The sequence below is a fragment of the Schistocerca serialis genome, chromosome 7, assembly GCF_023864345.2.
Source record: "Schistocerca serialis cubense isolate TAMUIC-IGC-003099 chromosome 7, iqSchSeri2.2, whole genome shotgun sequence".
In the NCBI taxonomy this organism is placed as follows: Eukaryota; Metazoa; Arthropoda; class Insecta; order Orthoptera; family Acrididae; genus Schistocerca; species Schistocerca serialis.
The window spans coordinates 440,714,060-440,726,424 of record NC_064644.1 but is presented as its reverse complement, the minus strand read 5'-3'; the positions used below and the strand labels follow the sequence as shown (position 1 = coordinate 440,726,424).

The 12,365-nt window shown below is 40.4% G+C and overlaps 1 protein-coding gene across 1 annotated transcript in view; it reads right to left on the bottom strand.

Moving 5' to 3' along the window:
- Positions 1–9,334: 9,334 nt before the first annotated feature.
- Positions 9,335–12,365, bottom strand: part of LOC126413144 (junctional adhesion molecule B-like) — a 125,465-nt gene continuing 122,434 nt past the window's right edge. Inside the window, exons 5-6 of the mRNA XM_050083037.1 lie at positions 12,139–12,147; positions 9,335–9,370 (exon numbers count right to left, since the gene is read on the bottom strand). Of these exons, the coding sequence (XP_049938994.1) occupies positions 9,335–9,370; positions 12,139–12,147 (45 nt within the window). The remainder of the gene's footprint in view (positions 9,371–12,138; positions 12,148–12,365) is intronic.

Below are 12,365 nucleotides of genomic sequence, written 5' to 3'. Positions count from 1 at the left end.
CGTGGCTGTGCGAGTAAGTTTAAAGATGAAGAGGCGGGAACATCTGACGTGCGTGAGAAACAAAGAGTTCGACGTCCTGTGACAGCAACCACCGAGTTTCACAAGAAAAATGTTGACAGACTGAATCAGAACGATAGTCGTATCACTCAGAGAGGAACTGCAAGCACAATCGACATTTCACAATAACGTGTGTGTCACATTATTGCTTTGCTTAGCCACACACTGCAAGTACCACCACAGCAGAACTTCAGAGAATGAATTTCATCACCGTACGGCATCCTCCATACATGACTTCCATCTGTTCCCTATAATGAAAGACGATCTGCGGGGACATCGTTATGCTTCTGATGAAAACGCTGAGAGAACTGTGAGACTGTGATTGCGTAAACTGAGTGTCGACTTCTTCCGTGACGGCTTCAGAAAACCTGTTCATCGTTGGCACAAATGTATCCAACTGGCTGGTAATTATGCGGAAAAGTGAAATTGGTAATTAAAGATCAAATTCTAATGTTTATTTCTGCGTTTGATTTATTAAAATATTCCCATCCAAACCCAATTAACGAAGGTGGAGGCATTACTTTTCATTCAACCTTCGTATACGGAAAAGATTTGTCCTTCGACGATAGAAAGAAAATTTATAAGAAGCAGTCAAAAAAGAGATCAGTGAGGAAATATAAATAAACTGTACATTATTTAAAAAATAATCGCCGTAACTGTTGACATTTTAATCTCACAGTGAGACAATGTGGTAAATGCCTTCATGTAAAAATGACGGCGGGTTTGCTATGGAACCATGATTTACCCAGGCACTGCATCTCTTCTTCCGAAGAATCTACGGCCACGGATGTCTTTCTTCAGCTCTCCAAAAATGTGGCAATCACATGATGAGAGCTCGAGATTGTATGAAGGATGTGTAAGTGCTACCCTGCGAAACTTCTCTCCGTGGGCGGTCCCGCAGTTATCAAGGTTTTTCGATTTAACTGCAGAGGTTTCGCTGGGAAGCCCTTACACATCCTCCGTACAGTCCCGATTACTCCCCGTGTAATTCTCATATTTTTGGATCCCTGAAGAAATGAATGGCCGTCAATTTGTTACGGACGAAGAAGTGAACGCCAGTCATGGTTCCGTAGGTAACAGAAAACATTTTTCTATGAATGCATTGACCATCTTCTCTCACACTGGGATAAATGTATTATCAGTTACAGTGACTACTTGTGAAATAATAATCAGGTTACTCTTATTTTGTCCATGTGTCTCGTTTTTATATGACTGTCCCTTATAGAAGGTCTGGACAGAGTTCCCACTGCATCTAACTAATTGCAGCTCATTTGAATACTGACAAATTGAACATAATAAACTTAACGATGGTAGCACGCGTAATATTATACATTACTTAGGTTATGGATTAAGTTACGCATCCAGTAACCACATTTAAATACTTAAAATAAAAAAGCTTTATAACTTTTAAATATTTTTCAGAAATCATTCTATCGTACAATACTTGTATGTTATTTTATTAAAACTATCAGTTCCACTCATGTATGAACAAGTGTATTAAATATATCACTTGTGTCTAGACATGGTCATTTGCACACAAACGAACATTACACATTAGCTACATAAAAATCATAAAGGCCGTAAGGAAAACGTATGGCCAAACTTTCAGCAAACACTCCTCACCCACTGACGAAGGAAATGTATTATATGGACTTGGGCCCGGAAACATTTTATTTCCATGTTAGTGTTCCTTCTATATTTCTCTTTATAATTTTATTGGTCATGGAAAACACACAAAAACAGAACTGGAATTGCACGTAAAGTTTTCTTACATGAAATAATCAAAATACACTCTTGGAAACGTTTGGCTATAAATTTTAGGCTCACCGCTGTTGCTTTTTGTTCCAGTTCAACGAAGATGACGTGATTAATTTCATTGTTTGTGATGATATGGGACGAAGTTCATTCCTCTATTAGCATCAAGCACGCTGTCTCAACTGTTTACTGTTTATGAAGAACGGTGCAAACACGTAGAATTAACTTCTCACCATGGTACAGTACAATGGAAGCGTACTTGTATGCGGGTTTGGCAGATACCCGTTTGCTCTAGGGGGATAGACAGGGTCGGTTTAAGGACCTAACAACATAAGTTACCACTTAGGGCGCCAAGATGAGAGTGACGCTCAAGTGCGCATCACGATCAGTAGCGAAAACTGGAACGAGTAAAGCGTACGAAGCGACAGCGGAATGGGGGGAGGGCTAATCATAGGTCGCTTGTATTGAAAAATGTTCTCGAACCGGTCCTGGGATTAGCAAATGGTAATGGCCGTAGCGCTCGACATTTGTATCGCAAGAGAATTCCGCAAAGACGGTGCCTTGACAAGAGGACTTTTGAAGCAACTGATAGTACTCTTAGGGAGCGTGGTACGTTTAAGCGTACTCCTCGGGACTGTTGGAGGGCTAGAAGGACGAGGTTACCTCAGATGGGGAGGATACTTCTTCGTGTATTTGTGGCAACGTAGACAGTTAGGTACAACAAGTAATGTTGACCCCACAACTGACTGGAGAGTGCGAAAGGAGAACATGTTGTATCCGTAGCGTGTACAGCGAGTGCAGGCACTATAAGCAGTTGTTTTTGTTGCACATGTACACTTCTGCAAATGGTTAATTTAGAAACGTGTTGTTCACTGATGGGGCTCTGTTTAAGAGTGAGCAGATTGTAAATTCTCACAATCATGACACACAGATTGTCGGTAATACTCACGAAATTCTGACATCACTTTCTGTCTACCTTCGGTCCGTCATTGTTCGCGATTATGCTGAGGCCTCATGTTCTTCCAACTAGCCCCAACAGGTAAAATTACCACGCTTTCTTAGAGAATACTCTATCTCTTCGGTTAAATCATGTACCTCTATGACTGCAACCAATCATGTACTTCATGCACAGCTTCTACTCATTTCAGCACTAAAGTTCATAGGCTAATAAATAACAGATTCGTAACAGGTGGATTGGTAAAGGTGGACCTACACCCACCAGACTTTTATTTGTGGGGGCATTTCAAAGCTCTTGTGTACCGAACCTATGGTGCTCCTGTCTTTAATTTCCGCTTGAGGGACGTCCGGTAATAAAAAACTTTGATTGTCCGTTTGAGTATGTTGCATGTACTGTGTACGTGTTTTCCTTTTCTTTCGTTTTAATGTCGAACGAGCAAGTTCCTAGCAGTGTGATCCAGTGGTGTTCTGCCGATGTAGTCACTGAACAAAATACGCCGGAGGTTCGCAACGGAGAGAACAGCTGGGGATAACTTTCAAGATAAACTACGCCGTCTTTTAATAACAAAACGTTCAATAAAGATTATGAATTATTTATTCTTCTTAAACAGTCTTAAAAAATCTTTCATACGTTATGTATTATGTACTACCTAAGTTCCTGTGATTAATAACAGTGTGACTTCGTTAAATTGTGTCGAACACATCTTTGAATCAGAGAAGTACCTCTACAACGGCAACAAGAAAATATTTCAGTTTTCTGAAACCTGATTAAAATGGCACGAGACTATTAGAGGGTGATTTTAAAAGGGATTTCTTTATTCAGGAACTTGCTCTGAACAAGTTATCAACCTTCAAAATCTATTAGGGAGAAAATATTAATTTGATTAGCTATTATGAACTTCAAATAATATTGTTAAACGTGTTGATCCTTTGGAAAGTGACTGATAACTTACTAAATTGAATCAAGTGCTTTGGTCGTATTAGTGACCCTTTTAACAGTGACAATCTCTTTTAAAGTTATAGCCTTTGATCAGGTCCGTTAAATGGTTCAGTTAATGATTCCCATTAGAATTTGAAACTGGTTGTTCGCCAACCAACTGATCTTATAAGATTACATATACATTAAGTTTTTGACGAATCGTAACATCTTCAGACGGCTGCTGATACTGGATTCAATGTTCAAAAATCTTCTGAGTCGTATTAACTAGTGCAAACTGAGAAGAATATCAAATATTGGAATCTACAATGAAACTTTGACAAAATTATAGCAGTGAAACTCTCTGACATAACATATGGAAATAATACGAAGCAGGTCACTTAAACAAGACCTGTCCATTATTGATTGCTGATGTGGTGCGTCTTTGTTTTTAAGGGAACGCTCAAAGTTTTTCGCTCCGACAGCAGCTTGGATTAACATTCGGATGCAGTCCATTCTCTTCTGTGGAGATTAATGGCCCTGCTTAATGTCTGAAGAAATGTTTAACCTATTCGCAAGTCAATACGGACACAGGAATACATAAGAAACTTCATGCCATCCCGTGAACGTACGACATTCCGCTCAGTAAAACTACTCTTCAGGAGTACCTTCTACGTGTTGTTAGCGAGAAGCTCAAAACAAATAAGAGAATATTTCGCACAATATTACCTACATGACAGTCGTTATCTAGAACCAGCAATGGAGAGATATAGAGTGGGCTTGGGAAGTATTACGATAGGTTTAAGTCCACGCTTTATTGAAGACTGTAGAGACGAGTACCAGACATGGCGTGGTCTGTGACATAAAACGGAAGATTTCTATAAAGAAAAAGAGTACCCGGTCTCTGCTAACCCCTGCACGAGATGTACAGAGTCTTCGAGCCTCTTTCGTGGAAGGATCACAAACAATACACAATTCCCCAGGAAGACGTCAGCGCATTAGGGATTCATTGGGACGCTTCTTTTCTTGCAAACGGAGGGCACTTCGAACATTTCAGATAGGGAAGTGTTTCATACGATGCTAATCGTTCTTTTCTTGTCTGTTTCCCATGGACATATAGCCTACTATCTTCCTCTGTGTGTGAGGAATGTTCGCCGAAAGTCTCACCATACCTTTGTGGTATACATGGTGCAATCCAGGAGAGTACACTATTTAAATATTAGGCAAGATCTTGACAGCGTGAAGGACAAGGCAAGAAAGTCTGCTAGTTTTCATAAAGTGACATACAGCTGTTGTGTCAAATCGTGATACTCACAATTTTGTTGTAGCACTGATAGTCAATGAGAAAGAGAATGAAGTTGTATAATCAGTAATTGGAATAACGAGCGGAATACTACTTCATTTGGTAGTGTTGTGAGAAAGTTCACCGCATCAGTAAAAATGAGCACGTACCAGATACTAGTGCGACAAATTTTAGAATACTGTTCCGCTGGGGGCCACTTTCGCCGACCCATAGCGGCCCTCGAGAATAGAGACCGACCCCATGCCGTGAGCGCCCGAGGCGCGGACCACGGACACTCGGACCAATCTGCAACCGCACAGGGAGTAGTGGAGAAGGTGTCCTCGCCTCTTTTAAGAGTGACATCTTGTGAAGAACATGGCGGGCAGTGAGAAGCGTGCCGAAAATTGATTGACGCCCCTCAGCCACTGGGACATACCGTCAAGAATGGGCACGTGAAGGTGTGTGACTTTTTCTGGCTGAGAGCAGATGTTTTCACTTTCCTTAAAAAGCGACAACGTGTCAAAAATTCGGGAACGTCACGTGCTCTGAGAGGAAGCCTACAAACAAAGCGCCAAGAATTCACACAGGGAGTCTTGTGAATCTAAAGAACTCCGTAAGAAATAAGCCTTCTTAAAAAGATGTTTTCTCGTCAGAAAGGACATTCCTTTTTTTTTGTATCAAACATTCTGGTTCTTACACCGGTTATTAATGCACCAGCATTTCTATTTTGCAATGGCTTACGCCGCGCTTACATTAACCTGCGATCTCGCAACGTTAATAAGTCAAGTATGTTACCTAGACAAACGCATTCCCCAAGTTTCATAACTATAGACAATTAATTTTTTGGTGTTGCGTTTTTTTTTTCGCCAGTGTATGATTCCTTGTAGAATAGTACTGTAGGGTACTCAAATAATTCGCTGAACACAGTATATACTGCTGTTACTTTCGAAGGGAATCTATTAGAACATATACGAATTATTCATCGAATTCTTCAAATACTTCGTAACAATACTAGCGATATTGCCTCTTATTTTCATGACTCCCACACGAGCGAAACTCTCGCGTTTCTTCAAATATCGAATTCCTAAATTACTGTGCAATAACTATTTTCTGTTTTTCTTCAGCTGGACCATAGTTGTTATACTTCAGTAAAGGCCATAACACCTTCTTACAATAGTAGTAGTCGTCATGCCTACGTCATAAAGCCTTACAATGCTTTAGCAGTACTTTTCTACAACACGCGTTGATCAGTTGTTTGTCAATTTCTCTTGAGATCAATATTCTCAAAACCGTTCTAAAAACTTCATCAGTTTTCCTTCCCTACTGCTGATTATGTGCGTTCAGCCTAATTTAAATCGGTCCCTAGTATGGCTTTAAAATACATAAACATTGTGAAGCGATAGCAAAGTTCATTACTAAACTTGTAATCGGCTGTTGCTCTCTTTCTCTTTGTTACGGTCATTTGTCCGCATCATTAATTACACAAAGTGGAAATTTTTTCATGTCGTTACACATTTTCATATGAAAATCCAATGACGGTGATTTAAAGCTGCTGACACTACTGTTGCAGCATCTGCCTCAGATAGGTCCTCGCAAGCAGTCAATGGTTACGCAGGGCAGCCGCCTATGTACTCGTAATTCCGAGCTACCACTGAAATAACGCTGGAGCAGTGTTCTGTAACACGGACTAGTTTACTACATGCTGTAGCGAAACACTGCATTTCTGCAGCCCGCTATGTGACGGGAGTGCAGCTCTTGTCATGACACACCCGGCCGAAGCAAGTATATACGCTCCACGCTCAGCCGTTAGCAGCATTCCATCGGCACCAAGCAGTCGACCGATGCAGTCTCTGCGCCAGTCACCAGCCGAACGTGTGCCCAAGCAGCTATAGCCTCGTCGAGCAGCATTATCAACTAGGCAAAGCCGCTGGTCTACGAGCCGTCACTTAGCCCGTGGCGCTGGGCTTTGAAATAGATTTGCTGATGGAAGCCGCCCATTAGGTGCCATTTTCGAGAGTCCTGTGTTCCATTCGGGGCGCCTGCGTGCCTGGGTAGCAGCCTTGTGGTGTATGTAGTCTACACCAGTTCGACCGAAAGGTCAGTGTACTGTGGAGCTGTCGCCCGACTTCTGTTAGCTAGACCACCGTCTCTGCCAGCCGCTGTTACGGCGTCACATTGTGCTACCCAACAGCCACAAAGAGCTCCTGGGTCGCATTTAAGGATTTCCTGCATGGAATTATCGATTAATAAACAAGGTTGTTGTTGAGAAAGCATTCTCGGTTCCGCACTCGCCATAGTAATGGAGGTCCCATCACAAAATTACCTCCTATACCGTCTACTGGAAAGCCTGTTGTAGTAAAAGTTACGATAACCACAGGTGAACCCTATCAACAACGAATACGACTATGCGTATTTATGTATATAAACGTTCCATAAATGTTGAAATATTATTTTGGAATGAGAAAAACTCTCCACTCTTACATTTTTTTAACATAATATTAATAATCAATATATTTTTGTGTGACAAATACCAATGATAACAAAGACAATAAGCGTGTCATGTCATAGAATTTCTATATAACTGTGTGTTAAAGACTTGGCTGAATAAATTGATCACTCTGATGTCAGCTCTCAAACCTCCTAGACGCTTATGTACCGGGCTACTCCTGAACGCACGTTTCTGGTACTTGTACGAAAGTTTTTCCACAATTTGTGTAGAATAAGTATTTATCCTTTTAATCTCATTTCATACCTCTCCATCCATGTGAATAGAATTAAGTGGAAATAATTAACTATCGCTAGAATTCAAATTTTATTACTCACCATCTGCCATTCTTTTGTCTTAATGGCACAGTGGCAGCCATTACGTGAAATATAACTACTCACACGATCTTCGAGCCTGACCCACAAGATAACATGAAAAAATATTTTAAATATTTTTGCTATCGAGAAGAGAGAGTATTTTTTGCAGAAAACTTTTCGTTAAATATACGCAATTAATGCAAAGATAACCAATAATAATATGAGGCTCAGGCTTGCTTATGAGTAACTTTCTCAGTGGTAAAAATCTTGTTTTCACTCCCGTAAATATTATTCACATCATAATTAACAGTATAAAAGGTCAGTGTTTAACAAATAATTTACATGACATTGATGTAATAGTGCAGCTATGTAGGTGATTATATCGTGTCTCTCTCTGCAACTATATTTATTTAGTGGAGATTAACTACTACAGTTTTAAACAAACCAAGCGTATTTTTGAGCTAGCGGTGTGTATTGACACCATAAGCAAATTGTTATAACCCAAAGTAGAGCCTTTGATCGGAATTTTTTGTGTTTGTAGCAGCGTTGATGATTATAAGCGAATATTTTAGACGCTACACGAATGTGTGAAATATACGCTACAACTTATAAATATTTTCATCCACTGTTCCATGCATAATAAACCGACAACCTTTATCAAAAAAGGAAAATAAGAGAGAGAGAGAGAGAGAGAGAGAGAGAGAGAGAGAGAGAGAGAGAGACGATATACCACACATCCCACTTTGGAAACAGAGGTGGCCATCCTGCAACACTGGTATCAGTGGTCTTATCACAACGCGACCAGTACGCTACACACATCCTGCCGTACGTGCTGGAGAAGATGAAGGAAGAATATGAAAATCTAGGAGTGATAATAAATACTTTATAGACACGGCACATTGCCAATGGCTGAGGCAGCTCGACGGCTGTTTTTAACACATGTTCCGACGATTATACCACTGTAACTACAAATGGTATAAGTTCGTGTGTGTGCCGTTTGAAATGATGCAACCTACTTTAAGCATTTGTAATAGCTGAATTATGTGATAGAAAAATTAGCAGATATACAAATATTGTCACTGAACCATGTCTTTACTCCGGAAACAGATTTGTACACGTACACGTTCTTAGACAGCATTGCCTGAGCGTCGTATGTTCTGAAACACTCAGGCATATAAAAACGAACATCACTAGTGGACACCACCAGGACGTTTCGTTCCGGCACGTTTTTCCCTTCTGGATCTTACTAAAACGCGAAAGAAAAACCTATGCAACTCAGAGCAGCAACATACAAGTCGCTGTATTTGAGTCGAGATAAGTGAGGATTCGAACAGTATGTGGTCAGGGTGTGCTGTCTATGTAATTATCCAAGGAGGGGAGGAAGCACAGTGGCAGCTTAGAAGTTCTACGCATCACACAAGCCAGACAATCTCGCCATCCGACTGACAAACTGTCACTGCAAGAATTCGGCTCGGGTTCAGTCCCGAAAATGTTAACCCACAGAAAACTGAATATTTAGCCGGAGCGGAAAACAATGTTGCCTTCAGCTGACAAGAATATGTGGCTTATAGGGAGTAGAGAATATCGCTGCCATCCAATAGCTGAAGCACACGTGAAACAAGTAACAGCAGAAATCCAACTCCACTATGTTTTCCGCAATAGCAATCTAACAAAAGTACGAAGCACATCCTGGCAAATCACTAGTTGAGAATCCTGCTACATATTCTGCAAATTTATAGAAGCTGAATAAGAGACATAGTGAGAGGCTTTTGGCACTGGAAATGAACTTCCGGCGAAGTGTAACATGTCGAAATGGGACCACATGCAAAATAATACAGCAAGAAAGATTATAGGAGTCAGAAAAAGATAAATAGTCGAAGTAATAGAAATAAAGCAGCTATTTTGGCTCGGACACCTAGATATGATGAATGATCGCAGGCGGCAAAAACGAACTTCAGCTTGCTCCATAGAGGAGAAGCAAAAGAGGACGTGGAAGGGATGTATCTACGACGTACTGAACGCCAGAGTTCCACGAGAGAAAGGTTGGCTGCATAAAAAGTGGTTGACTGTTGGAGGCGAGGAGCGGCCACAACCGTAAATAACTCTTGTAATGTACGTACTTCATATATAGAGAACATTTGTGGTCCTATTGGCTTTCCTTCGGACATGGGGTCATGTTGATTTCATCAGTGTCGGACGGACTGCGTCCAGTATCACACTGCAAGTTCTCTTCTTCATCATTTATTTAGGCGTTTATGTCGCATGACAAGATTAGGGCCTTCGGGCTCTCTTCTACACTTAAACCCACGATATTAGTGAGTCAAGATTTTAGTGCACATGATAAAAATGTAACTAATTCCAATTTTTTTGATACCAAATTCAGTAATTTTCTCACAACGGCACCGTCGAATTTGAATAAAAACGGAAAAGAAGCTGAGTGATTAGAGGAAGATCGAGAAAACTATAAGGTTAGGAGTTAAGGTAGATGGAAGACAGTAATGTGGAAAGCATGGATAGTCTGACAACGTGAGGGACACTGGTTCTGCTGGACAGGTGGAAAATAGCTGGGAGATGCCGAGAGGGAAGCTATTATAACAGTTACACCTCTAATTTCCTCTTTAATGCTAGTCTGATTGATGATGTCTATGAGGACTGTTGTTTCTTTGTTTCATCGTCTTGACCAACTAGAATCACGTGGCATTTTCAGTCCCTATTCTTCCTTTGCTATTTCCCATTTTTCCAACACTCATGCATCTTGTCCTATGTGTTTTTCACCTTACTTCTGTCCGTATTGTTCCCAGTTCCCTATTTCTTCTGCCTTGAAATCCCTCTAAAGATAATATTTTCTCCCTAAAAGATTTTTTTTCTAAATTCCTGCTCTTTGATGTTTCTTTCTAGTTCCTTTCTTATTTCGGGAACCCATGCTACTGCCAACGCCTTTTTCCATAAATACAGAAATATTAAATCGTTGGCATTTTCTCATCCATTTGGTAGAGGAATCCAAAGAAAATTAATGTCTTCTTTCCCATTAATCCTGACATTATCTGTGTATTGCAGTAGATCTCTTCGTCATTTCTAGTTTTCCAATCTGCTACAGCTCATACTGCACCCATTATTTCTCTGATATCCGTGTTTCAAGTACTTGTATTCTGTTGAGCTTATGGTTCATCGTTAAACATTCACATACAAATAAGCAATCACGTCTTACCAATGTGATATGGGATTTAGTTTCCTTTTTCCAAGTAGGCATTTCTTGTTAGATATTTTTATGAAAGAATACGCTCTTTCTGTTTCAGTACTTCTTACATCCGTAACCAATTTTTATATTCCTTTCTCTCTGCATTAGTTTCTCCCAGATATTTAAATTTAATAATCCATTTTACTTTCTGTCAGTTACAGAATTAAACGCCGCAATCTTACCTTTAAGAATACAAACTACCACTGAATTTGCTGTGCTTGGATATTTGGATTCACTGATTTCGCTGTCTGTATTGAAATCTTAACGAATTTGCTTTGCTTCTTAAAAAGGTTTTATTTATTTATATGCAACTTATTGTCTAGTCCGGTTAGTGAGTTTGTTTTATGGTGTGGTGTCTCCTTATTAAATTAGAACTCGGTTATGTTTACGAATAAAAATGCAAAGAAAATAGCGGAGTGTTCCTCAATACACTGAAGTGGCTAAAACACTGAGGACTATGTAGTCTCAAGAAACGAATTAAGAGCGTGTGGCGAGACTCGTTAACGCTCGAGAACGTCACTCATTGACTTGCTCTTTGGAAGCTCCTAGTTATCAGTCGACAACAATATTATGGCACCTGGGAGTGTGGGCGCTTCGGTTGGCTTATCGTGACTTTTGATCATAATATGTCTACATCTACATCTACATATATACTCCGCTAGGCACCAAGCGGTGAGTGGCGCAGGGCACAATTCGCGCCAAAGTCATATTTCTGCCCCTCTGTACCACTCGCGGATCAGGCGAGGGAAAAACAACTGTCTGAATGCCTCAGTACGAGCTCTTATTTCCCTTGCCTTTGAATGATGATCATTACGCGATTTGAAAGTTGGTGGCAATAATATATGCTCTACATCCTCGATGAAGATTGGATTTCGGAAATTAGTGAACAGCCCATTCTGTTCAACGCGTCGTCTATCTGCAAGTGTGTCTCACTTCAAACTTTCTATGAGATTTGTAACGGTCTCGCGATTGCTAAATCTGCCAGTCACAGATCATGCCGTTTTTCTTTGGATCTTCTCAATCTCTTGAATCAGACACAAACGGTAAGGGTCCCATACAGACGAACAATTCTCTAAGACTGGACGAACTAACGTATTGTAAGCTATTTTCTTTGTTGAAGGACTGCATCGCTGCAGGATTCTAGCAATAAACCGCAATCTAGAGTTCGCCTTACCCTTTACTTGTGTAATCTGATCATTCCATTTGAGATCATTTCGAACAGTCACACCCAGATACTTGACTGATGTTACCGCTTCCAGAGACTGATCATTTATTTTGTACACATACGTTAATGGGGATTTTCGCCTTGTTACACACAGTAGGTTACACTTACTAATATTGAGAGATAACTGCCAGTC